Raw genomic sequence first — 27730 nt, 5'->3', positions numbered from 1 at the left:
ACCAAACCGATACAGAGTGGTCTTCCATCACCCAAAAGACTAACATGTTTGTTAGAGATCTTGATACTTGATTAACTTTGCTCGATTTGAATTCCGGTCTTGTAGGATGCATTAGACATCCTGTCAATGCAAGTTTCATTCTGGTATATTACAAATAAGCATTTATTTTCAAAATAATTTTTCATGATTAATCCATGTAAAATACGGGGGTCTTTAATCCACTGCTGAAGATTAGGAAGATCTCAGACAGTGAAATCTGCTCTTTTAACAACAGGATAACACACCGACCATAACATAAACATATCATTTTAGTCAACATACCGACAATTCATTTTCCATGAGATAGGAAAATGAAGACTGAAGTAACTAAAGACTATTGGTTTGTTTTTTTATGGAAATAGATAAGCTTAAATGTCTGTCATGCTATGACAGTGGACAAACTGTCACATGAATGAATGACTGTAAAACAACATTATTATAAAATACAAAAATGATATAAGTACATAATTTCAGCAAGCCCAATTGTGCACTCAATTTTACATACTTTGATGATCTTAACATTTCAAAGCAATTTAATTGTATTATACAATTTCACTACCAGTAAAACGTTATTTAAACAGCTGACTACATTATTTGGTCATTTACTTTTATAGCCTTTCTGTAGCTCAAACAGTAGATCATGGTGCAAGTGACACCAAGGTTATGGCAAATGCTGTAAATGTAAATATACAGTATCTGTCCGGTTTGTTTTCTAGAGGGAATATATAAATATGTGAACAACATAAACAAACAAAATATAAAAATGTTTTCAGTGCAAGACTCAATAGACGTGTTTAGTTTTAACATGCTTTTTTTATTTCTTTTCATTTCAAACAAGCAAAAGAGTACACCTTTATCAAGCAAAGAAAAAAGAAGAGACCTATAGTTAAATGCAAGAAATGTTAAACAAAGAATGTGCCATTTAAGTTAATTGCCGATTACAAATTTTCACTAAGATACTTGAGAGACATTTAGTTTTTGCTTGGGTTTGATGATTCACTGCTGCTGCTCACGGAAGTCCCAAGCTGCGTTTTCTTTGGATGTTTTCAATGAGTGCGTCATTTACGTGACAGTTAGTTCTGCTACAGGAGCACTCTTCAACATGGATGTACGAGTAGGGTACTATGTCTCCATTTACGCAACCAAGATTCACTGTGCGATTACTTGAGCGCGTGGCCTGGCAGCAGCTACAGGAGGACAATCCAGGTGCATTGTACCTATGTATGAAAGAGAAAAAAAACATGTAAAGCATTTCAAATCGATCACTTATGACTGTCTGTTTCAGTTAGGATGCTGCTTGTAGGTTTCGTAACAGAAACCTACTCACCTGCTAAAACTGGTACAGTCTCCACTACAAAATGTCAGGTCCATTTTCTTCTCTGACTGGCAGTCCATGTGATTTATGTAATCTCTAAGAGTCTGTACTTTACATCCCTTAATTTGGTCCACACCTACAAACACAGGCAAGGACACGTTAATAATGGACTCAATTCAACAAAAAATGTAATCGTTCTCTTTTTAAAAATACTCACAAACATGGCAGCAGCCATCAGCTGACAGCTGAACGGTACCCTGTAGAGCGAATCACAAGGGCAGAATGTCATCAATGTGATTTAATCACCATGACTGGTCAGTATAACATGTAAATGTGTATTTGTGTGATATTTGAAGTACTGACAGGCTGGCAGTTTGAAACGTTGAAAGGAGGGCACTGGACTGTGTATTTGTCCGTGATGAACTGTCCATTAACTTTAGTGCAAGTGATTCTGTCACAGCCCTGGTTTGTAGCGGGAAAAGAGGCTCCGTCCTATAAAGGAAAAGAGAACAAGTCAAATTCAGTTAAAGGACATTGCAAAAACATTAGATTTAGATTCAGGGAATAATTGCTTAAATGTAGCTGTTTCTCACACACATTCAGAAAACTTGCGATATAGTGCACAACTAATTTTATAATGCTTTTTTGTCCAGCTTCGGGTTTTGTTTTGTTTTTTGATGACAATTCACTTCTGTTGTATGGAAAAAAGCAGCACGAATGGTTTCATTTCGTGTCCAAGGGCAAAAAAATCGTTTACATTTATAATTATTTACATTTTTGTCCTTTTCAGCCACACTTCAAGATGACTGAGCTTTCGACGTTTGACCTTACCTGCAGTATATGCTCGACACCATTGATGTTGATGATGCAGTGAGTTTGCACACACTTTCCACAGCATTCGTCCGAGCTTGTTTCAATATATTCATAACCCTGGGAAATATAAACATCAAATGAAGTCAACAAAATTAAACTCGTTCCTGAGACAAGCCGATAAGAAACGCGTCAAACAACTTACAGGTTTACATTTCTCATTGCACTGCACAAATCCACATTTGATCTTGAACCACTGTGTTTTAGGATCCACATCCCATGTACAGCTACATTCCTGACAGGCAACGACGGGGATGTCGGTACCAGGCTGAGGGAAGTGAGGGAAGAGAGTTGAGCATGCAAAACTTTCTTTAATAATTATTTAAATATATAAAAGAAAAAGAAAAAAACTTGAGATATTTGATTTTTAAAATGGTAATATTGGAGTCATTTTAGTTACCTCATACTCTTTGTTTTTGTGGACACAAACTTTCTTTGGCTCTAAGGAGGCAAACGACAAAAGATTACAAAACTATATAGAATGATATTCAAGGTGATACAGACAGCATCTGAGATAGGCATAAGAATATCACAAAAATGAAGTGAAGTGTGAATAATAGTGATACCGCATTTGATTTCTGGACAGCATTTTCCGTTAGGCACTTCCAGGACCGGCGCATATCCGACTCCACACTTTTTATCCAAAGGTGGGCAAATGCTGACATCACAGTCTACATCACGAAACATAGTAGAGGAGACTTAGGTGATGCAAACCTAAAGCAAACCCCTTTAAAAACTGTAAATAAACTCGTCTTACTGCAAACTTGTTTGCTGCAGCATGGATCTGAAGGATTGGTGACATTGACCAGCACAAAGCCGGGCTCAGTGCAGCTCTCAGGATTCACATCAGGACACTTCTTGGGCTCACACTTCACCGATTTACTGGCCTTTTCACAAATACACTTTTCGCAGTTGTACTCGAAAACCTCATCAAACTGCCACAAAAAAAACAAGAGGATTCAGTTAAAAGTCCAGTTCTAAAGTCCTGGAGGTAATTCTTTAAAGTTGGCATTAAATATAAATTCACCCAATTGATTTTGTAAATGTGTGTTACAGATTGTATTCTAAATGATTTATCCATGCTTACAGTTCATCCCCTCCACAATGAAGTGCAAGCTCGTATCAATCCAATCCAATCCAATTAACAACTGATGATAGAACCAATTACCCACCCTACATATTTTTCTTTTCATTAATCCGTTAAACTCTGATCAAAATAATACATAATATGGAAGAAAAGATCAGTCACTACTTACGTTTTATATACACTATTGTAAATTTTTGTTGGTTTGCCAGTGATAGAACCTCATAAGTGACCTTTTTGAAGTTCTACATAGGCAGCTACTACAAATAGCGCAACTCACATAAAGAGTACTCATATTAGTATATTGCTAAGCTAAAATTTTAATCTAATAAGCATAAAAATGCATATCACACAAGAATACTGGTACGAATATAGTTACACTATTTTATGGATACTTTTCAGTACTGAACGAATTATAAGGATGAATTTAATTCACAGTTCTCTCTCCAGTTCTATCATCCGCCATCTTGGATTCATTTTTTCACTGAGATTGTCGGAATGTATTCTGGAATTAATACATTTAGAACTATGAAATGAAATACTCATTGAGTATTTTAAACACCGCCGCACCTCACGTGGTGTCCCAGAGGAGTCCATGCATCCTAAAAAGAAAAAGGGGAGAACAAAATCAAAATAAATGTTTTCAAAAACTGGCCAAGACATGCAGGATGATGCAGAAAGGCACATGTTTTTTTAATACATTTTAATTTGAATGCCTAATGCACACGCACACACACTTGAATTAGAGGCTTCTTACCGCATTTGTTCACACAGACTCCTGATTCCTTGTTGAAGAGCAATGTTCCCTCAGGACAGAAGCAGCCCTCCGTATGCACTGTAATGGTGCTCCGTTCAGGTCTGCAATTAAAATACTGTACATCACCTGAGATTCATTTAAGGAACAAATCTGCATAACAGGCTTTATTAAGTCTTAAACTGCATGATAATGTTGACCATTTTGAAGTACATATCTGCCATGTTCCTCAATACTGAATAAGCACTAAACTTTCATTTCCACAACTGTCTAAATTATAAAATAATGTGAATTAATGGGCATACATATCATCACAGCTTGGTGGCTCAGCTGGGCCACAAGGATTGAAGACTTTATCTCCTGGACATTCAATATCTGGGGATGAAAAGACAAATACACTTAAATAACCTCCATAGCTTCGAAGAAAATTGGGTCCAAAAAAACTATTTGGGGTTTTGGAAAATCTAAAGCAACAATATAATATCAAATGCAACTTACTGCAAAGGTTAGTGTAGTTCCTCCAGTGTATGCAGACCCCTAATTGAGAGCAAGCCCTTGCATAGCTCTGCAGACTGGTACACACCACGGCAGGGTTGCTCATATGACAACTATCATATTGACAACCTAAAAAGAAGTTTTCAGGGGACACATGGGAATGGCATGCTTCGAACAACCTGAGGAAGACAGTAGTAGTAAATATCACTTTGGAAGCTCCGTTTATTGAAATTTATAGTTAAAACGCCACAAAGAATCAACTCACTCGCTACCGAGGAGGTTGCATTCAGGATGGGCCTGGCATGGCTTAGGTGTAGGTTTAAGATCACCCCCAACTGTAGGCAATGCAGTTGGTGGAGTGCAAATTTCACCATTCACACCACTGGCTGGCCAGTAATCTGCCATCACTGCACAGTCGTTCACCAAGATCCCTCTAGGGATCATGCAGTCATCAGCTCTGTTGTTGTTGCATGTTCCTTAGTGAGAATTATTTGGAATAATTTAGATGAAAAAATGCATAAAAACAAACCCCTCGTACACCATCCACATTGTGATGTCACCATCCATACAAAAATCAGGGGGTGGCTAACTTACCACAGTGACCTTGTGTGTTGTTTCCAAAATGCTGGAATGGCAGGTTGATGCCAAAGCCAGTGGCTCCAAATGTTATATCAACACCCAGCTGTGGAATACTCAGGAACAAGTCTAGGCCTGAGCTTATAACCCTCACACCATTAAAAGCATATGGCAGAGTTAACTTAACATTGTCCTTAGTAGCCTGTTATGACAAGATACAATTACAAGAAAAACATAAGATACTTATACTGCAATGCACAAAAAGAACATGTTTCATCATTACAAATCTAGAAAGTCTCACCTCTAGCTCTGCACCTCCGATGAGATTATGATTTGTAAGTTTTATGACTAGTTTGTTGTAAGACACAATAATGGATCTGGGACAGGATACATGCTCAATAGGGTCACAGTAGACATTGTCAATGTAGATCTTTAAATGGTATTTGGGCCTAATTTCCTCCATTAATATATAAGTGCAGTTTCCTTGATAACTGTAGAAAATTCCATCAAATGTGATGTAATGCGGGTCACCCCAGCCTTCACAAAAGCCTACGAACAATAACAAAAAGCCTTCAGATATTTGAACTGAACAAGTTACCTGAATTTGGTCAATACTGTGTATATTAACTGTTGACATTTGAAGAATTGAAAATAAAACCACTTTTAAACTTTTGACAGGCAAGCAGATGTCAATTACGATTCATTTTATTTACTTGTCCCACATCAAAGCAGAGACTTGAAACCTAAGTAAATCACGCATAATAACTTCATTGTTTTCTTTTGAAATGATTTTTTAAAATATTTTTCTTCCTTTAAAACGTTAGATGTTCAAGGTGGAAAAAAACAAGCATTTTCAAGTAATACATTCAAAATTTAAAGCACTTTTGAAATCATGAAAGCATCAAGCACATTGGGCTTGGAAGGACATCATTGCTATTCATTTTAATGATTAATGTATAAATTATAAAATTTATTTTAATTTATAAAATCTTCACAAATATAAAAATTGTGAAGACCAGTATACTCACAGTCACATTGGTAATACTGGCAGCAGTGATGCTCATCATACACAAGCACAGGTTTTTTGCCATTTTCACAGGTGATGTTCTGCAATGGAGGGCATTCAAATGGGATAATTTCAATAATGTTGTGTTCTATGCATCTCGCCATGGTGCAGTTACACAGGAAGAAGGTCTCGTTTGTCTGGTGATAATGAAAAATGTGCTGGAATTAGAAAGACTGATACATGCAAAATCACAATGTAGCCTATGTTGTTTTCTTGGAAATTTAAATGGGATCATGGATAGTCTTAAAAGTAAATTTCTACTGTAGAAAAAAAATTCACACCACTTATATTTAGGCCAAAATTGAATGAAATTATATTTAAAAAATTACGTTTTTGTCCCATTCAGGGCAGTCATAGTGCGGAGTTGGAGTTGGTGTAGATGTAAATGATGTTGTAGATTTTATGGTAGTTGTTGGGTTAAGTGATGTGGTGGATTCTGCTGTTGTTGTAGTAGGCATCATGGTAGTTGTCGGTTTAGGGGTAGATGATGTGGTAGGTCCTGGTGTAGTTGTAGTAGACTTTGTGGTAGTCGGTGTAGGGGCAGAAGATGTTGTAGGTCCTGGTGTTGTTGTGGGAGGTTCTGGTGTTGTAGTGTACTTTGTGGTAGTCGGTGTAGGGGAAGATGATGTCGTAGGTCCTGGTGTTGTTGTGGGAGGTTCTGGTGATGTAGTAGACTTTGTGGTAGTCGGTGTAGGGGTAGATGATGTGGTAGGTCCTGGTGTTGTTGTAGGAGGCTTTGTAGTAGTTGTTGGTGTAGGGGTAGATGATGTGGTAGGTCCTGGTGTTGTTGTGGGAGGTTCTGGTGTTGTAGTAGACTTTGTGGTAGTCGGTGTAGGGGTAGATGATGTGGTAGGTCCTGGTGTTGTTGAAGGAGGCTTTGTGGTAGTTGTCGGTGTAGGGGTAGATGATGTGGTAGGTTCTGGTGTTGATGTGAGAGATTCTGGTGTTGCTGTAGAAGGCTTTGTGGTAGTTGTCGGTGTAGGGGTAGATGATGTGGTAGGCTCTGGTGTTGTTGTCGGTGTAGGGGTAGATGATGTGGTAGGTTCTGGTGTTGATGTGAGAGATTCTGGTGTTGCTGTAGAAGGCTTTGTGGTAGTTGTCGGTGTAGGGGTAGATGATGTGGTAGGCTCTGGTGTTGTTGTCGGTGTAGGGGTAGATGATGTGGTAGGTCCTGGTGTTGTTGTGGGAGGTTCTGGTGTTGTAGTAGACTTTGTGGTAGTCGGTGTAGGGGAAGATGATGTCGTAGGTCCTGGTGTTGTTGTGGGAGGTTCTGGTGTTGTAGTGTACTTTGTGGTAGTCGGTGTAGGGGTAGATGATGTGGTAGGTCCTGGTGTTGTTGTAGGAGACTTTGTGGTAGATGTTGGTGTAGGGGTAGATGATGTGGTAGGTCCTGGTGTTGTTGTAGGAGACTTTGTGGTAGATGTTGGTGTAGGGGTAGATGATGTGGTAGGTCCTGGTGTTGTTGTAGGAGGCTTTGTGGTAGTTGTCGGTGTAGGGATAGATGATGTGGTAGGTCCTGGTGTTGTTGTGGGAGGTTCTGGTGTTGTAGTAAACTTTGTGGTAGTCGGTGTAGGGGTAGAAGATGTTGTAGGTCCTGGTGTTGTTGTAGGAGGCTTTGTGGTAGCTGTTGGTGTATGGGTAGATGATGTGGTAGGTCCTGGTGTTGTTGTGGGAGGTTCTGGTGTTGTAGTAGACTTTGTGGTAGTCGGTGTAGGGGTAGATGATGTGGTAGGTCCTGGTGTTGTTGTAGGAGGCTTTGTGGTAGTTGTTGGTGTAGGAGTAGATGATGTGGTAGGTCCTGGTGTTGTTGTAGGAGACTTTGTGGTAGTTGTCGGTTTAGGGGTAGATGATGTGGTAGGTCCTGGTGTTGTTGTGGGAGGTTCTGGTGATGTAGTAGACTTTGTGGTAGTCGGTGTAGGGGTAGATGATGTGGTAGGTCCTGGTGTTGTTGTAGGAGGCTTTGTGGTAGTTGTCGGTGTAGGGGTAGATGATGTGGTAGGTTCTGGTGTTGATGTGAGAGATTCTGGTGTTGCTGTAGAAGGCTTTGTGGTAGTTGTCGGTGTAGGGGTAGATGATGTGGTAGGCTCTGGTGTTGTTGTCGGTGTAGGGGTAGATGATGTGGTAGGTCCTGGTGTTGTTGTGGGAGGTTCTGGTGTTGTAGTAGACTTTGTGGTAGTCGGTGTAGGGGCAGATGATGTCGTAGGTCCTGGTGTTGTTGTGGGAGGTTCTGGTGTTGTAGTGTACTTTGTGGTAGTCGGTGTAGGGGTAGATGATGTGGTAGGTCCTGGTGTTGTTGTAGGAGGCTTTGTGGTAGTTGTCGGTGTAGGGGTAGATGATGTGGTAGGTCCTGGTGTTGTTGTAGGAGGCTTTGTGGTAGTTGTCGGTGTAGGGATAGATGATGTGGTAGGTCCTGGTGTTGTTGTGGGAGGTTCTGGTGTTGTAGTAAACTTTGTGGTAGTCGGTGTAGGGGTAGAAGATGTTGTAGGTCCTGGTGTTGTTGTAGGAGGCTTTGTGGTAGCTGTTGGTGTATGGGTAGATGATGTGGTAGGTCCTGGTGTTGTTGTGGGAGGTTCTGGTGTTGTAGTAGACTTTGTGGTAGTCGGTGTAGGGGTAGATGATGTGGTAGGTTCTGGTGTTGTTGTAGGAGGCTTTGTGGTAGTTGTTGGTGCAGGGGTAGATGATGTGGTAGGTCCTGGTGTTGTTGTAGGAGGCTTTGTGGTAGTTGTCGGTGTAGGGGTAGATGATGTGGTAGGTTCTGGTGTTGATGTGAGAGATTCTGGTGTTGCTGTAGAAGGCTTTGTGGTAGTTGTCGGTGTAGGGGTAGATGATGTGGTAGGCTCTGGTGTTGTTGTCGGTGTAGGGGTAGATGATGTGGTTGGTCCTGGTGTTGTTGTGGGAGGTTCTGGTGTTGTAGTAGACTTTGTGGTAGTCGGTGTAGGGGTAGATGATGTGGTAGGTCCTGGTGTTGTTGTAGGAGGCTTTGTGGTAGTTGTTGGTGTAGGAGTAGATGATGTGGTAGGTCCTGGTGTTGTTGTAGGAGACTTTGTGGTAGTTGTCGGTTTAGGGGTAGATGATGTGGTAGGTCCTGGTGTTGTTGTGGGAGGTTCTGGTGATGTAGTAGACTTTGTGGTAGTCGGTGTAGGGGTAGATGATGTGGTAGGTCCTGGTGTTGTTGTAGGAGGCTTTGTGGTAGTTGTCGGTGTAGGGGTAGATGATGTGGTAGGTTCTGGTGTTGATGTGAGAGATTCTGGTGTTGCTGTAGAAGGCTTTGTGGTAGTTGTCGGTGTAGGGGTAGATGATGTGGTAGGCTCTGGTGTTGTTGTCGGTGTAGGGGTAGATGATGTGGTAGGTCCTGGTGTTGTTGTGGGAGGTTCTGGTGTTGTAGTAGACTTTGTGGTAGTCGGTGTAGGGGCAGATGATGTCGTAGGTCCTGGTGTTGTTGTGGGAGGTTCTGGTGTTGTAGTGTACTTTGTGGTAGTCGGTGTAGGGGTAGATGATGTGGTAGGTCCTGGTGTTGTTGTAGGAGACTTTGTGGTAGTTGTCGGTGTAGGGGTAGATGATGTGGTAGGTCCTGGTGTTGTTGTAGGAGACTTTGTGGTAGATGTTGGTGTAGGGGTAGATGATGTGGTAGGTCCTGGTGTTGTTGTAGGAGGCTTTGTGGTAGTTGTCGGTGTAGGGATAGATGATGTGGTAGGTCCTGGTGTTGTTGTGGGAGGTTCTGGTGTTGTAGTAAACTTTGTGGTAGTCGGTGTAGGGGTAGATGATGTGGTAGGTCCTGGTGTTGTTGTAGGAGACTTTGTGGTAGTTGTCGGTGTAGGGATAGATGATGTGGTAGGTCCTGGTGTTGTTGTAGGAGGCTTTGTGGTAGTTGTCGGTGTAGGGATAGATGATGTGGTAGGTCCTGGTGTTGTTGTTGGAGGTTCTGGTGTTGTAGTAAACTTTGTGGTAGTCGGTGTAGGGGTAGAAGATGTTGTAGGTCCTGGTGTTGTTGTAGGAGGCTTTGTGGTAGCTGTTGGTGTATGGGTAGATGATGTGGTAGGTCCTGGTGTTGTTGTGGGAGGTTCTGGTGTTGTAGTAGACTTTGTGGTAGTCGGTGTAGGGGTAGATGATGTGGTAGGTTCTGGTGTTGTTGTAGGAGGCTTTGTGGTAGTTGTTGGTGCAGGGGTAGATGATGTGGTAGGTCCTGGTGTTGTTGTAGGAGACTTTGTGATAGTTGTCGGTGTAGATGATGTGGTAGATTCTGTTGAAACTATCTGTACTCCTGTAATATGAGTTTTTATTTCTTCAGTTCTAACAGAAAAATGTGTGGTAGTTGACTGAGTAGGGCTATATGATGTGGTAGGTCCGGGTGTTGTTGTAGGAGACTTTGTGGTAGTTGTTGGTGTAGGAGTAGATGATGTGGTAGGTCCTGGTGTTGTTGTGGGAGGTTTTGGTGTTGTAGTAGACTTTGTGGTGGTCGGTGTAGGGATAGATGATGTGGTAGGTCCTGGTGTTGTTGTAGGAGGCTTTGTGGTAGTTGTTGGTGTAGGAGTAGATGATGTGGTAGGTCCTGGTGTTGTTGTAGGAGACTTTGTGGTAGTTGTCGGTTTAGAGGTAGATGATGTGGTAGGTCCTGGTGTTGTTGTGGGAGGTTCTGGTGATGTAGTAGACTTTGTGGTAGTCGGTGTAGGGGTAGATGATGTGGTAGGTCCTGGTGTTGTTGTAGGAGGCTTTGTGGTAGTTGTCGGTGTAGGGGTAGATGATGTGGTAGGTTCTGGTGTTGATGTGAGAGATTCTGGTGTTGCTGTAGAAGGCTTTGTGGTAGTTGTCGGTGTAGGGGTAGATGATGTGGTAGGCTCTGGTGTTGTTGTCGGTGTAGGGGTAGATGATGTGGTAGGTCCTGGTGTTGTTGTGGGAGGTTCTGGTGTTGTAGTAGACTTTGTGGTAGTCGGTGTAGGGGCAGATGATGTCGTAGGTCCTGGTGTTGTTGTGGGAGGTTCTGGTGTTGTAGTGTACTTTGTGGTAGTCGGTGTAGGGGTAGATGATGTGGTAGGTCCTGGTGTTGTTGTAGGAGACTTTGTGGTAGTTGTCGGTGTAGGGGTAGATGATGTGGTAGGTCCTGGTGTTGTTGTAGGAGACTTTGTGGTAGATGTTGGTGTAGGGGTAGATGATGTGGTAGGTCCTGGTGTTGTTGTAGGAGGCTTTGTGGTAGTTGTCGGTGTAGGGATAGATGATGTGGTAGGTCCTGGTGTTGTTGTGGGAGGTTCTGGTGTTGTAGTAAACTTTGTGGTAGTCGGTGTAGGGGTAGAAGATGTTGTAGGTCCTGGTGTTGTTGTAGGAGGCTTCGTGGTAGCTGTTGGTGTATGGGTAGATGATGTGGTAGGTCCTGGTGTTGTTGTGGGAGGTTCTGGTGTTGTAGTAGACTTTGTGGTAGTCGGTGTAGGGGTAGATGATGTGGTAGGTTCTGTTGTTGTTGTAGGAGGCTTTGTGGTAGTTGTTGGTGCAGGGGTAGATGATGTGGTAGGTCCTGGTGTTGTTGTAGGAGACTTTGTGGTAGTTGTCGGTTTAGAGGTAGATGATGTGGTAGGTCCTGGTGTTGTTGTGGGAGGTTCTGGTGATGTAGTATACTTTGTGGTAGTCGGTGTAGGGGTAGATGATGTGGTAGGTCCTGGTGTTGTTGTAGGAGGCTTTGTGGAAGTTGTCGGTGTAGGGGTAGATGATGTGGTAGGTTCTGGTGTTGATGTGAGAGATTCTGGTGTTGCTGTAGAAGGCTTTGTGGTAGTTGTCGGTGTAGGGGTAGATGATATGGTAGGCTCTGGTGTTGTTGTCGGTGTAGGGGTAGATGATGTGGTAGGTCCTGGTGTTGTTGTGGGAGGTTCTGGTGTTGTAGTAGACTTTGTGGTAGTCGGTGTAGGGGTAGATGATGTGGTAGGTCCTGGTGTTGTTGTAGGAGGCTTTGTGGTAGCTGTTGGTGTATGGGTAGATGATGTGGTAGGTCCTGGTGTTGTTGTAGGAGGCTTTGTGGTAGTTGTCGGTGTAGGGGTAGATGATGTGGTAGGTCCTGGTGTTGTTGTAGGAGGCTTTGTGGTAGTTGTTGGTGTAGGGGTAGATGATGTGGTAGGTCCTGGTGTTGTTGTAGGAGGCTTTGTGGTAGTTGTCGGTGTAGGGGTAGATGATGTGGTAGGTTCTGGTGTTGATGTGAGAGATTCTGGTGTCGCTGTAGAAGGCTTTGTGGTAGTTGTCGGTGTAGGGGTAGATGATGTGGTAGGTTCTGGTGTTGATGTGAGAGATTCTGGTGTTGCTGTAGAAGGCTTTGTGGTAGTTGTCGGTGTAGGGGTAGATGATGTGGTAGGCTCTGGTGTTGTTGTCGGTGTAGGGGTAGATGATGTGGTAGGTCCTGGTGTTGTTGTGGGAGGTTCTGGTGTTGTAGTAGACTTTGTGGTAGTCGGTGTAGGGGCAGATGATGTGGTAGGTCCTGGTGTTGTTGTAGGAGGCTTTGTGGTAGCTGTTGGTGTATGGGTAGATGATGTGGTAGGTTCTGGTGTTGTTGTAGGAGGCTTTGTGGTAGTTGTCGGTGTAGGGGTAGATGATGTGGTAGGTCCTGGTGTTGTTGTAGGAGGCTTTGTGGTAGTTGTTGGTGTAGGGGTAGATGATGTGGTAGGTCCTGGTGTTGTTGTAGGAGGCTTTGTGGTAGTTGTCGGTGTAGGGGTAGATGGTGTGGTAGATCCTGGTGTTGTTGTAGGAGACTTTGTGGTAGTTGTTGTTGGTGGTGTACAAATGAAACAGCAGTAAACCCTTATTTCATAGTCAAAACATTTGTAGGGGCGGGCATTCTGTTGTTCTTTCTTACACATTAATCCATATGAAACATTGCATTGGGCAACTTGTTTTGTATCATGAATAAAATCTTCAAAGCTCGTGTTAGGTTGGCCCACAGCCCTACATTCAATATTTTCTGGCTGTTCACAGATATTTTTTCCACTTCCTGCAATATTTTCATAAGTCTCCAAGTCATGCCCTCCTCCTATTGCAGGATTATATACATTAAACCATTCAGACCACTCACATATAAGACATGGTGTCTCAGCTGTTGTCGATGAAAATGTGGTAGTTGTTGGTGTAGGGGTAGATGATGTGGTAGGTTCTTGTGTTGATGTGGTAGGTTCTGGTGTTGTAGTAGGAGGCTTTGTGGTAGTTGTCGGTGTAGGTGTAGATGATGTGGTAGGTTCTGGTGTTGTTGTAGGAGGCTTTGTGGTAGTTGTCGGTGTAGGGGTAGATGATGTGGTAGGTTCTGGTGTTGTTGTAGGAGGCTTTGTGGTAGTTGTCGGTGTAGGGGTAGATGATGTGGTAGGTTCTGGTGTTGTTGTAGGAGGCTTTGTGGTAGTTGTCGGTGTAGGGGTAGATGATGTGGTAGGTTCTGGTGTTGTAGTAGACTTTGTGGCAGTAGGTGTAGCAGTAGATGATGTGGTAGGTTCTGGTGTTGTTGTAGGCGGCTTTGTGGTAGTTGTCGGTGTAGGGGTAGATGATGTGGTAGGTTCTGGTGTTGTTGTAGGAGGCTTTGTGGTAGTTGTCGGTGTAGGGGTAGATGATGTGGTAGGTTCTGGTGTTGTTGTAGGAGGCTTTGTGGTAGTTGTCGGTGTAGGGGTAGATGATGTGGTAGGTTCTGGTGTTGTAGTAGACTTTGTGGCAGTAGGTGTAGCAGTAGATGATGTGGTAGGTTCTGGTGTTGTTGTAGGCGGCTTTGTGGTAGCTGTCGGTGTAGGGGTAGATGATGTGGTAGGCTCTGGTGTTGTTGTAGGAGGTTCTGGTGTTGTTGTTGTTGTTGTTGTTGTTGTTGTTGTTGTTGTAATCATACATTCCTCCACACAGATCTGATTTTTTTCATCATAAATAGGCTTATCTTCTGGACATTCTGGATAACATCCTGAAAATAATAATAATCATGAAATCATGAAAAAAATAAATGTATCCTCCGGGATTAGAAACTAATCATTCCACTGCTATTTTCTTTAATGTATGCAACTGGACCAAATGAGAAACTCTATTTCATAAGAGTACACAAACAGGCACATTCTAAAATTTTAAACATGAAAAATGCTGGCACATCAGTGTGCCCCAGTTTATAAATTAGATGTCAACCAGTACATTAAAGGTCCTTGCACACTGAGTCCGAAATTTTCTAATGCTTTTTTTTCGTATTTGCCATTCAGTGGCTCTTGTCAAAACACCTCTCAAAATGCTTGCTACAGATGCGAAAAATCACAGAAAATATCATGGCATCTCTTACTGAGAAAATGTTTGCTATATAATCACTGAAAAAAAAAAAAAAATCTTAACTTGTTACCAGGGCTTTAAATGTGGGGGTAGGTGGTTGGGCGGAGTCCAGGGAATGAATTTCGAGGGGGGATGGTGCTCAAGTTCACTTTTTAGGAAAATGAAAGGGATTTCTATCTTTTATTCACTCAATAGCTTACAACAGCGAAATTCAGAATCCAAATTCAGAACAAAAATACAGTGCGATAAAAGATATATAATAAATAAATGCAGCGGAGTATTCTATGGTTGGTTGCGCAATGTCGACTTTCGTGATTGGCCATGATATATGCAAGTTGCAACCAATGGATCAGAATAAATGTTTGGAGGAAGCATGAAATATGTTAAATGTTTTTATAGATTATAGAATATTTTATATTTAAATACATACGAAAGGTCGTTGAAAGTAATGAATAAACGTTTTCTAAATTAGAGTCCCAGCCATTTCCAGCCATTAGTTACTAGCAATTAGAAATAATACTTTTACACAAAAAAAACTTTTCTATTACTTTCCACCAAAATGTTTTTTTTAATTATTTTATTCCTTGAACCATTTCTAATCCAGTTTAGCACTAAATATACGCTAAGGCCTAGAGATATCCAGTGTGTGTACACTCAGTCTTCAGAAATGCAAACTAGTGTGCTCTCACCTTCCAGGTTGGGTAAAGTGTTATTGCAAATACCATCAGGGTTGAGACAGGTTTTGTAGCAAGGTGTATGACAAGGACTGTAGTGCCATGTGCATTCTCCTGGTTCATTGTAGTAGTCACAGTACACAGCTAACAGAGGAACATGAATATAAGTATGAACATGTACAAACAGACTAAACGAAATGCAATAAAATGGCAATGCATTGTTCAAAGAAAGGTTACAGATTTAAAATGTGCACTAGAATTAAAGATGCTTACGGCAGATCTCAGGTGTTCTCCAAACGACACAAACACCTGCATCATTGCAAGCTTGAGCGTAAGCTGCCACAGCTGTACAGAAGCATTCACAATCTCCACCTGCATCACACGCGCACGAGTCCTTGACACAGTTCTCATAATATGGGTTTGGATCCACCTGTGGGAACATGTTATGATGTTGGATTCTTATATACCACATTACAGGAAACTTCAATTTATTAACTCAAAATGCTTTCCATCTATACCTTGTTATGGCAGTCTTTGAACGTAACTTCCTTTATGATGCTACATTGTATTTTTGCCCATGTCTCTCGATTGGGGGTATCAAGGCAGGGGTCAAAGTCTGGTTTTGCATCAGGGCAGGTGCTTAACACTTTCCAGCTGTCCACAAACTCCATTACATTTGTAGTTGGCAAATTTCCTTGAGTAGTAAAGTCATCTTTTCCATTTCCATTGAAATTTCCACACAAGCCACAAACGTCTCCCTGCGAAAATATAACGAAGCACAGAGGTTGCGCTACAACTAAATTATATTGAGGGACCTATATAATTGTCTGGAAATGTCAGTGCAAAATATGAAAAACTGCAGAACATGATTCATGACTTCAACTCACCCTGTGCTGAGGTTGCAGAATGATGCGGACGGTGGTTTTGCGGTCCCACAAAATTGTCAGTCCGATGTCAGCATCAATGACAAGGTACATCCCAACGTTTCTCTCATTGTACTTGATCTTTGGACCACTTCCAGTATCAGTGGCTTTCACAGTCCCATCAGAAAGCAGTAGCCAAGTCCTCTGTGTGTGAGTGTGTGAGAGAAGTTAGAAAAAAGAAACAAAAATGACACTGTATGATAGATAAAATTAAAAAGTCATGAAACACCCCATTTCAGCACAGGTCAGTTCTCAAAACAGATATTGCATCCAGTGACTGACATTCACTCGATATTGCTTTCAAATGTTAAAGAAAATAGGGCAAAAATACTTTATTGGCCTTTTAAATGAAAAATTTATGCGTGTCATTATCTTATACCATAAGTAAAAATGTTAACATGCTGAATAGCTTGTGTTAGTATTTATTGACCCTTTAGAAACATCTTTTATTTTACTCTGAATGAGCATGAGACCTATGCCTGCAGCCTTACCCCCAAAAGTATCCCTACAGCCTTTGAACAAGTGGTTCCTGTTGTTCCACAAGGCATGTTTTCGGTAATCACGTGAAAATTGCCAGTTTTATTTCCACACTTGTTCTGTAAAACAAGAGAGCGTGACCTTTTACCTCCTGAAGGAAGAGGTTTATTTGTAACTTTATTTTCATGAAGTCTGTGACCAAATGCTGTTGTGTCCACCCATAGCTCATACCTGAGCAGCAATATAACTGCAGTCTCCCCTGAAGCCAAATCTTTGCTGATCGAAAGTTTTATAGTGTCCGCTGCCGTATATGGTGCATATGCCTGGACACTTATTATTTGTACATTTCCATTTTCCCTGTCGACAAGTGCTGCAAATATAGAGGTAGAATGAAATCTTATGTCATTCTACAGTATAATACTAATAGATCATAAAAAGCTAATTAGTGTATTAACTCATTGTTCAGGTTTTGTATAGCAATTTAACTTTAACTTTTGTCAACGGGTGTTTTACGCAGGGTTACTATCTTTATCCAGCTAGTTGCAACATTTCTAATTTCCATATAGTTTAACTAGTTTAGCACTAAAATAAATCAAATTGAATAAAAACTATATAGATAAACAAAAACAACTAAAATGACAAAAACACAAACCCAAAAATGTATAAACCTTTAACTAAAATGAAAAATACATAAATTAAAACTAATTCAAAATATTAATAAAAATATATAATATTATATAAATTAAACTAAAATAACCCTGGCTTTACACACCATTTATTGCAATCTACGGTTATCTCAGATCCTGGTGCATAAAACTGTCCATCATGTTTACATGGGCAGTTATCCGGTTTAACACAGTGTCCTCTGCCATCATCCAATAGACCTAAAGGACACTGGCAGCCAGATTGACAGTCCAGCGAGAACTGGAAAGAAGGGAGGAAAACACAAAAATAAGACCACCAGCAAAATCAAGCGATCGACTTTGGGAAAGAAAGAGAAGAGATGCTGGAAACTATGGACTCACACAGTCAACTTCCTGTTGCGAACAAGTCTGTGCACACTCCAATCCATGTTCATCTTGGCCTGCTGTACTGCAGTTGAAGAAAATCTTTGGAGAGGAACATCCTGCAAAAGACATCAGACACAGATGATGCACCATTCATGTACTTTTTATATCAGAAACCATATTTAAAGAACGTTTACAACAGATGTTGAGCAATTTACTATAATGTACTATTAGTGCTAGACTGATACAACAAAAAGATTTTGAAAATTTTTAGTAAATATATAAAATCATTTATAATTGTTACATTTGTATTTATTATTATGTAAAATTGATTGTATTGCAGCATAGTTATTTACAATCTTTAAGTTAACTTGCGCATCATCATTTATATCTGCCATCGGCCACCTTGTTCTCTAACATATTGGCAATGGCCAATAAAAAAAACCATATCAGTAGACCACTGTTTACTGTTGTTTGTTGGTTTTCAAAACCTTGGTTAGTCAGTTAATTCCAGTTTCACATTTGACAAGATAACTCTGTAAAGCCTTACTAACAGATGCCATGATAGCCCTGTATTGGTGATAGTAGTCCATGTAAACCAAAAGCATAATTATTTAACACGCAGTAGATGAAAGTAATTTTTCATACCAAGAATTTGGGTTTTCCAGGAACGACAGTGGAACTTTCCATTGATGCAAACACTGGACAGAGAAATACGATCAAACTGTCAAACTGTCTATTACATTTATAGTTTGTGAAGTTCTAGGGCACTAATAATAATACTATCATCCACTTACCAGTGTTCATCCCTAATGGTGACAGACTTGCCGGGATGGATTTTCTGTCCGTTGTGGTAACATGGACATTTTTCCATAGGTACACACAGTCCATTCTCATCCTGGTAGAGTCCATCTGGACATGCACATCCATCAACAGGCAAAAAGTCAACGCTGCAGCTTTGGCGCTCCGAGGCGAGAGAAAGACAGGTACGCTGGCAGCTCTGCAGCTGATAGGAGTAGTTCTGCGATGCCGGGCAGTTCTCTGCATACTTCCCTGTGGGGATCAGTTTGAAGGGAATGTGTTGTAAAAGTGCATGTAGCAAAATGGCAAGCATTCTTCTAATCTTCTAGCTTAAATAAGGGATTTACAAACTTTTTCAAGGACATCCAAATATGATTAAGGACATATGAAGGATGCCCTTCCTCCTAAACTATAAAAGCATCTATAGATATATGTTATATACTTATATATTACGTGAAAAATGGTGAGCATTATATTATTAAGCCATGTTGTTTTCAAAATTAAATAATCAGCTTTCATATTATCATTGTACTAAAACTAAACTAAACGAATTATTAAAATAATATCTGGAAAATATTTACTTTACTTTTAATGTTAGATGCAAACCTAATTCAAATGTATTTTATATGACATTTTATAATAAACTTTGCTCTAGTGCCAAGGAAAAACTCCCAAGAAATATGTTCCAAATACAAACTATTGTACACTGCAAGGAATGAGGGATGAGCATTTTTCCTCTACAAAATTATATAGATTTCTTTGTTAGTGTGAAAAAACAATTCACACTGCACCGACAGATGGCGACCGATGGCATCAATCGCCAGATTAGAGACATTCCACGATCCGGCAAATGCCTTTTTAACATAACGATTCAATCAGCGAAAACGAGAGACAATCAACGCCGAACACATCTGACAAAACCCGCCGAAAGTCTCTGTTGCCGTCTGTCGGTGCAATGTGAATTGTCCTTAAATAATCACAATAATCAAATGGTCTATAGAAAACATAATGACAGTAATATACAGTTTTTACTTTTTAAATAGACTTTTAAAAAAATGTTATACTGAAATTTTCCACAGACCACAACCTGGTTTGAAAACCCATCATCTGTCTGCCAAATAAACAGTTTTCAGCCTTCTTACCACACACAATTCCTCGCCAGCCTTGGAGGAATACTCCTTTAGCTGCACAGGCCCGGGCGTATGAGGAGAACACCGTACATAGACATTCCTCACTCTTCTCACAGATACAGCTGGAGTATTTGCATCTCTGAAAACACATAGACATGTTGTGTCACTTCTTATTATGAGAGGTTGGGTAACATTCATTACAATAAGGAAAATTGTATAGTTCTCAAGGTTTCCTGTTTTAGATCATACTTTGTAGTAGCTGTCTGGATTGACAGTGGTGTGACATTTGGCAAAGAGGCTCTCCTTGTCCTTCATCTTGGAACACCAGTGCTCAGCAAAGTGCTCTAAAGGCATCATAACATATGGTATTTTAGGCAAAACTCTTACTTAACAACAAAATGCATATACAGTATAGTAACTTAAAAGTTGCACCAACTGATGTTAAGTGGCAATACTTGCAGATACAAAAGTACTGGAAATAAAGCTAGCGCAAGTTCTGCCAGGGAGACTCAATCATTTACGTCACTAATTGCCTCTTCAACTACCCATTCATTTTCTTGCTGTAGCATAAAAGGGCAGCACTTACTCATATCTGAGTCCGCAGATGCTGTTGCTCCAGCCAATCCAGTTGTTAGCACCAGCAGCAGACCTAACCATGTCTCAAGACACGCAATCCATTTGCAATTACTCTGATTCAGATGATGCCGTTCAGCCATCCCCTTCAGTTACACGCCGCAGTACCCGTATTCAAAGCCGATCTTCTGCTTGGACCAGCCGGCCTTCTGAATACATCTTTAACGCTCTAGGAGACGCGGGCATTCCCGTAAGCGATGATATCCAAAGGGAGGATCTATTACTGTTGGCCCAGAACACGCTGGGTAACCCAACAACTTCCACTCCTCCAAATTCGCGATAGCTGATGGTCCGTTCACGTTTCTGCCCAAATAGTTCGGTCTTAAATTCTAATTATTTTTCTTTTTCTCTTCTCTCTTCATTAGGAATTTCAGGATTCAGGACTGGTAAGTCACCTCATCAAACCGTTTTTGGGGGGCCCCGTTCTGACGGATCCTCCATCTACCTATTTTTGGGGGTGAGCGGCACCCCTGCCTTCATCTTCAGTCAGCAGTCGCTGATTCAATACCCCTGGAATTCGAGTCATGAACGGGGCCTCCGCCAAAGAATTTGATTGCTTGCTGAGCTCATTAATAAATGTCTATGCTACAGCATTAATTCTCCCGAGTCTTTCTGGCAGAAGTATACTATATCAGAAGTATATTTATATACAGTTTGTATAAGTGTGGTTTTCGGTCACATGAGAATGCACAGTGGTGCTCCTGTGCTCCTTTAAAGGGAACCTATTTTGCCCCTTTTTACAAGACGTTATATAAGTCTCAGATGTCCCCAGATTGTGTGTGTAAAGTTTGAACTCAAAATACCCCACAGATCATTTATTATTCCACGTATTATTCCATTTTTGAGGGGAAGGAAAAACATGCGGTATTCGTACATGTATCTTTAAATGCAAATTAGCTGCTGCTCCCTGCCCCTCTTTCCTTAAGAGGAAAGAGTGCCTTGGATACGCTGCCAAAAACTAAAACATCTGTTTGGTTTTGATTACCATACTGACTTCGGATGCAAAAAGTCTCTCACCGCTGTCAGTGCTGTAGGAACAGGGGTCGTCCATCCTCTCAGAATGGTCGGGACAGTTGGAAAGGGCCTTCCAGGCGTTTGCGAAGGAAACTGCTGTACCCTCCACCACTCCCTGAGGGGTCTTCAGGTCATCAGACAGCACTTTGTTAAAATTTCCACAGAGACCTGCACAAACACACAAATGGCGCACCATTGGCCATCGTGATGGATTTACTTCTTAGTTCAGATTTTTCTTGCTTTTTAAGACAGAGGTCTCACCACAAGTCTTGCCCTTGAAGATTTGTTCCACAGTGATGTACACCTGCATAAGAGGCACCAGCTGTATCTGCACTTGCAGCCCAAAGGTGGTCTGAAGTATGATGTAAAATGATGACGGCCTGAACACTGTGAAGTCAGCTGGAGGAAAAGGAGGATAATATTTCATATCTTTAGCACACAGAAACTAAAAAAAAGAGCTTCTTATTCCTCACCTGTCATGTAAGGAAGTGAAACTTCTGCATTGTGTTGTACCGTCCCATCAGCTTTAATAATCAGAGGCTGAAGAAGAAAGTACACAGTCATAGTTTTATTTTGCACAAGCTACATTTCTGTTTAAATGTTTGGAGTCTGAACAGTAACAGTAAAGTAATCTAAAATTTTACACAATATTTAGTTTAAATCTAGTTTAAAGCTGTTCTTGTGAACTTTCTATTCGTCAGAGAATACCAAATCAGCATATTACAATGATTTCTGAAGGATCGTGTGACAATGAACACTGAATAGTCAGCTTTGTCATTACAGGAATAAATTACACTTTAAAATGAAATGAAAAATGGTTTTAAATTGCAATCATATTTCACAATATTACAGTTTTTACTGAATTTGTGATCAAATAAATGCAGCCTTGGTAAGCATAAAATACTTTTGAACTTTCATTTTTAGATTTTTTTAAAAATCCCAAAACTTTTGAAAGGTAGTGTATTATGTAGGCTACATCTCATTACTTGTTCATATTGCCTAAAATGACCTGTTTGCTATAAAAGCCAAATATACAAGACTTTTGTGTTGTTTTTGTGGAAGTAGATCGTTATACACACATTTTTCTTGTCGTTGTCAAACAGCACCACAATAGATTTCAAACAGGTGTCCATTTCATGAGTAAAACAAGGAACAATCTGAGCCAATATGATGAACTTGGACTCCTCACAGTCCTACAAAAACACAAATGCAAAAGTTGACTTTTATAAGGATTTCACATATTCCTAATGGATACAAGCATGCATACAAACAAAATAAATCATAAATGTCTTTGCAACAACAGAAGATGTAATTAGTAACTACAACACGCTTACTTTTGAGAGCACATAGTTGCAGTCTCCATGGAAAGTGAATTCTTTCCCGTCGTAGGTGGTGAAGTGAGATCCTTCCTCCACTGTGCACAGGCCAGGGCCAGGCATACTCATACAGATCCAGTTTCCCTCCTCACATATACTGAATTACACAATATAATGACAAACAGACATAGTAAACAACAAGCTTTAGATGCCAGGATGGCAAACCACACTTCTGCTGTTTTATTACACATTTTTATCCAGTGTCATCATAATTTAGCATTTAGTCAGGCATATGCATTTAATACTAATATTAACAAATATTTCTATATATGAGTAGTAAAATACATTAGATATGTAAAGAGTCACAGAATGCACAAGTGCTACACACATTTTACTTAGTTATCCTCATATTCCTATTACAGATACGTTTCATTACCATTCTTCCTCGTCTCTGCGAAGAACCTCTCCTGTGCTGTAGACGCGGTCATGCTTGCACTGACACTTTTCTGCTGGGATGCAGCCCGTGTTTGAAATGTCATCAAACACAGTTCCTATAACAAAGACAATGCATTAATATATTAATATCATATATTAACTTTATGTGGTTCTTTACTTAAAAAAAAAAAAAAAATATATATATATATACATTTCCAGTCAAAAGTTTGGGGTTTTTAAGATGTTTTAAATGTTTTTGAAAGAAGTCTTTTTTTGCTCACCAAGGCTACTTTATTTAATTAAAAATACAGTAAAAACAGTAATATTGTGAAATTACTCCATTCTTCAGTGTTACACGATCCTTCAGAAATCATTCTAATATGCTGATTTGCTGCTCAAGAAACATTTCTTATCATTATCAATGAAAACAGTTGTCCTGCTTCATATTTTTGCAGAAACCGTGATAAAACATTTCAGGATTCTTTAATGCATAGAAAGTTAAAAAGAACAGCATTTATTTGGAATAGAAATATTTAATATTTATTATTTAACAAAATAATACTTTATTGAATAAAAGTAAAGACCCCAAACTTTTGAACAGGATGAATAAACACTTTTTTTATATTATATAAATACTCGTACTGACCTGGTGGGCAGAAGCAGCCATCGATGTTGTGTTCCTCACACAGTGTGTTTGTGTCTTTGTGTGAGCATGTTTCCATACAGGGGGAGCCGCTTTCAGAATGCACCATATTGTAGGGGCACGTCACAGCTGCATGGGAATACAAGTCATACAGAGACTTAAACAGTTGTCTTGAGGCTGTCTACACAGGATGTGACAAAGCGACCGCTGCGTCCTTCTTATCAGAAGTATCGCGAGTGCTGGAAGTACGTATAAAACGGAACGTCAGTTTACTGTCTGGAATTTGTAGCGTCGCTTCTCGCCGCATCCAGTCTAGACAGCATCTGATTATAATGGGTTCTATTTGCTTTTGTCATGTCGTGTCACAACACCCGCATCTGGTGTAGACACGGTGGTTAGAAAATTATGATTAAAAAAAAGAAGTCGAAAACCAGTTTTAATTATTACAAAAATAATAATTTCAGAACTTTTATTCTATTCTTTCAATCTTTGGATGTGTCTATCTATATTTTATATTCGTTTTTTAAACATTAATTCAAAGTGGAAAATTGCCTGGATTCCTCTTACTGTAGCTGTGTAAACAAACAATTAAAAAGAATTATATACAAAAGGATACAAAGCAAAGAAAACACTCAAGATAGAACAATCCACCAGAACTCCGTGGTGTTTCTTACCACAGAACTTTGCTGTTCTCCAGGTCGGCGGAGATCCTCCAGCATGCGAACACTGACGTGAATATTCAGACAAAGTCGCGCAGAGTGCGGTGGTGTCTCTGTCTTCGTCTTCAGGTTGACGTGAACAGATATCATTTGTACAGGCCTCGATATATGGCTCAGGGTTCAAAACCCAGCTACAAGAAGACCACTTCTCATCCTCCAAAAGGTCTGCACAATCTGCCCGCTGTTGTGAAAAGGACATGGAACATCTTGAACCTCAAAGGACCAAATTAACAATACTGGAATTCTGAGTTGCTGTTGTGACATAGCTGGAGTGATTAATAGTTTAATTTGGAATAAGCAACTTTTTTCTGTATCTTACATATTTTTCACATTGGTCCACCACATTTTGCTCATCGATGTTTTCAAAAGGATCTTCGCAGTTATGAGTTGGGTTGGGAACTCTGTGGTTATTTCCAAACTCAGTATATCCAACCCTCCGTCCTGTATTAAATAAGATAAGATATAGATCTTCTTAGATATTCTTAAACCACTTGGATTTTTCATCAGATTAGGAAACCATGAGGATTAGTCACTACTGTATTTGGTAATCATTATTGGGGGTCAGTTATGAACAGTAAAGTAAGAAATCATACTGTAAAAGTAACTTACCGGATTCAATGAACTCACTATAAACTGGAACTCCATTAAAATCGCCACACAGTCCACAAGTGCGATTGGAATATTTGGAGTCAAGTTCCACCTAACACAATACCACACAAAACTTCTTGGTTAGATCATTTGACTTGGTATTTTTGGCCATTTGGACATCAAGTCAGTACTAATGATAGTTGATCAAAAACACTGGAAAATGGAATAGACATCACTTGTATTCAGTCTTGTGTAAAAAAAAAAAAAAAAAAAAAGCCAGTGCAAGCCCTTGGGACCAGTAACCAGGTATAATGATGGCCTCAGCTAATAATACTATGTTACTAAATTATTACCACATACATACACCATGGTATTTGCACGGTACTCCTTTTTGTAGGTATACACCAGTGAATATTGCAAACTTGCAGACTGAAATTCACTGTTGGTTATAACCATGTTCATAAGGATACAAATGCAGATATTTCAATGTGTAACAGAAAATTGCCTTATATAGCATTTCACTTCACATATTGCAGTGTTTGCACAATATGCTAAATCATTTACTGATTAGTCACTCCCTTGAAAGGTCTGCTGGCGGTTTCCTGTGGCGTAAATTAGTTTTTCGTCAGTTAAACACTGTCATATTGTGTAATAAATACTCAAAAAAGTGCTTTACGAATATAATTTACCAAGTCAAAAACTGTATTATTAGAATATTTAGGTATGAAACATGGTTATAAACATAAAATGTAATGTCTCAATCACACATCTGCTTCATTTACATTTTGTCTCCGAAATATGAAAACGCCATCTACAGCATGCTCTAAAAGTTATATCAATCATTTATGTCGCCCGCGGCCCACCTGTTTGAGCGCTTATCCAATCATCATACAGAGAAGCCTGGCGCTCACGTAGGACACTTTTTATAGTCTATGGTAGCCCTTGGGCTCTTTTTTTTTTTCCTATCCAAAAAGCAGCCATGTACACCAAATCTTACGATTTCACTAACAAATTACTCATATGAGCCGGTTCTTTTTAATAAATCAAAAACATACATCAGCAGTGTCTGATTCAATAATAGATTACTTGTACTGAATGAGCCAATTTTATTCATCAATCAATCAAAATAGACTCAAGTTAATGTTTTGAAATGTTTAGTGTATTTTAGGTTTGTAAAACTTAAATCAGACTGATATCCATATAAAAATCTATAGTAAAATTTGTTTTGAACTCATATCGAGCCACATAACCTCACCATAACTGCATCCTCTTTGTTCCATGTGACAGTGATGCCCATTTTGGAATAGAGCCTGGTGTAAATTGTGTTCTCTTCTACAAGGATCCCTGAGATATGCACGGGCAGTGTTACTCTGAAAAATGAAAAAAGATTCAACTGCAAAATTGACCAAACAGAACACATTTTAAAGCCTTTGCTGTGGGAGCAAATAAGCAGCAGTTGGCCTCCCCAGAATCTTACTTTTCTCCATTGATCATGACCTGTTTCTCTGTCAACTCAACGGCGATGTCATTGATACTAACTGATACCCTGCTGATCTTCGGGACATTGGTGTTTTCTGTTCTCTTCACATGAACTGAGAACTGGCGAATGAGGCTTTGGCAGTCAGACACCAGGTTATACTCGCACATGCCTGGGAACTGATAAACGTCCCCGTCGAACGTCTTGAAGTGGAAGTTTCCCCACATGCTACAGATGCTGTTGACATGGTTACTTGGATAGACTGCAAAAAAAGGGAGAAAACAAAGATTTGCAATTTAAAGAAACGTGAGTTTTTAATATAGAGATAAGAAACTATGTAAGTGGCCTTTTTAAAGGTTGATCAACGATATAATCTAAGTGTATGAGAACGAATATGCTTCTAGTATGCTTACAGTAGTTACATGACTTTATTTCCATTTTAATGTCCTTAAACGTTCATTTGAATTACAATTACGCTTTCTGTTTGTAAACTCAATTCAAATTCAGGGATTCCTGATTTGTTAACTTTTACATTTATGCAAAAACATAAAAATGATCAAGCCAAATTTCAAGTTATCATGAAGGAAAGTAAATGAAATTTTGACATTTTTCACAACTGACAATATTTAGTAACTTCTAAAGCAAGTCATCAATGGAGCTGATAGTATCAGGTCCAAGTGATGAAACTATGACGTTCGCAAAAGTGGTTGGTTCCCTTTTTTTCAGAAGCCGAAACTGATGCTGTTTCCATCATGCTATTTGACAAGATAATTTCAGGTTGAATTGATTTTAAAACACATTTCAGATACTGGATCTCGAGTATAAAAGCTTACAAATGAGATATCGACTGCCAATACTACTTATTAATAATAAATAAATAAAAACGAAAATAAAGTCTTTTTAAGAAGACACCAAATGGTAACAAAATGTTTGTTTTTTTTATTAAGTATTAAGTCATTTCTGATCGTTGTTTAGTTGCAGTAACATAATTAAAGTCATAAGAACAGGATTTAATTAAAACTATTTTAAATGAAATAAAATATTAAAATAAATAATAAGGAAATAAGAATAAGGAAACTTAAACTTATTCTAAACTTAAACTTAAAAAAAAAAAAGGAAACCCTACTCAATAACCATTTTAAGTTTTGGAGGTTTTTAACTAAAAGTTTAACTCTTTAATAATTGAAACAAATATTATGTTAATAAAAATAATTAAAACCATTCTAATAACATAAGGAGACACCACCCTGAAGAACTCAAGAATAGTTCAACTCTTACCGGTCTTTGAATGCACCTGAATGCCGGTAAGCGCCAGAAGTAGTATGCAGACTGCAGATGTTCTCCACTCCATGGTGGGAGGTGAGAAAGGTCTACAGGTAGAGCTGGTACTGTTAGATTTCTTTTCATACGCCCTTTTATATCATTTCTCATTTACAACCCT

At 39.7% G+C, this 27730-nt stretch overlaps 1 protein-coding gene across 1 annotated transcript; it reads right to left on the bottom strand.

The window, feature by feature from the left end:
• Positions 1–832: 832 nt before the first annotated feature.
• LOC311283042 (uncharacterized protein) lies at positions 833–27730 on the bottom strand. The gene is made up of 43 exons (XM_084397204.1): positions 27568–27730; positions 26290–26551; positions 26068–26182; positions 24834–24924; positions 24544–24665; positions 24180–24405; positions 23509–23634; positions 22864–22978; positions 22446–22584; positions 22191–22304; positions 21585–21651; positions 21373–21510; positions 21115–21279; positions 19714–19808; positions 19477–19603; positions 18331–18586; positions 18182–18234; positions 17552–17652; positions 17299–17450; positions 16758–16896; positions 16541–16645; positions 16014–16193; positions 15645–15884; positions 15400–15556; positions 15142–15270; positions 6529–14102; positions 6162–6336; positions 5435–5682; positions 5152–5335; positions 4823–5033; positions 4561–4736; positions 4368–4437; positions 4066–4166; positions 3879–3910; positions 2982–3159; positions 2791–2895; positions 2625–2665; positions 2370–2492; positions 2186–2284; positions 1718–1846; positions 1572–1611; positions 1367–1490; positions 833–1256 (listed from the first exon to the last, which is right to left on the bottom strand). The coding sequence occupies exons 1-43, from the start codon at positions 27638–27640 to the stop codon at positions 1049–1051; spliced, it is 13305 nt and encodes a 4434-aa protein (XP_084253330.1). The 5' UTR covers positions 27641–27730; the 3' UTR covers positions 833–1048.

Source organism: Rutilus rutilus, assembly GCF_951802725.1.
Source record: "Rutilus rutilus genome assembly, chromosome: 23".
Taxonomy (NCBI): domain Eukaryota; kingdom Metazoa; phylum Chordata; class Actinopteri; order Cypriniformes; family Leuciscidae; genus Rutilus; species Rutilus rutilus.
The sequence above is the reverse complement of the archived record's forward strand: the minus strand, read 5'-3'. Positions and strand labels throughout refer to the sequence as shown.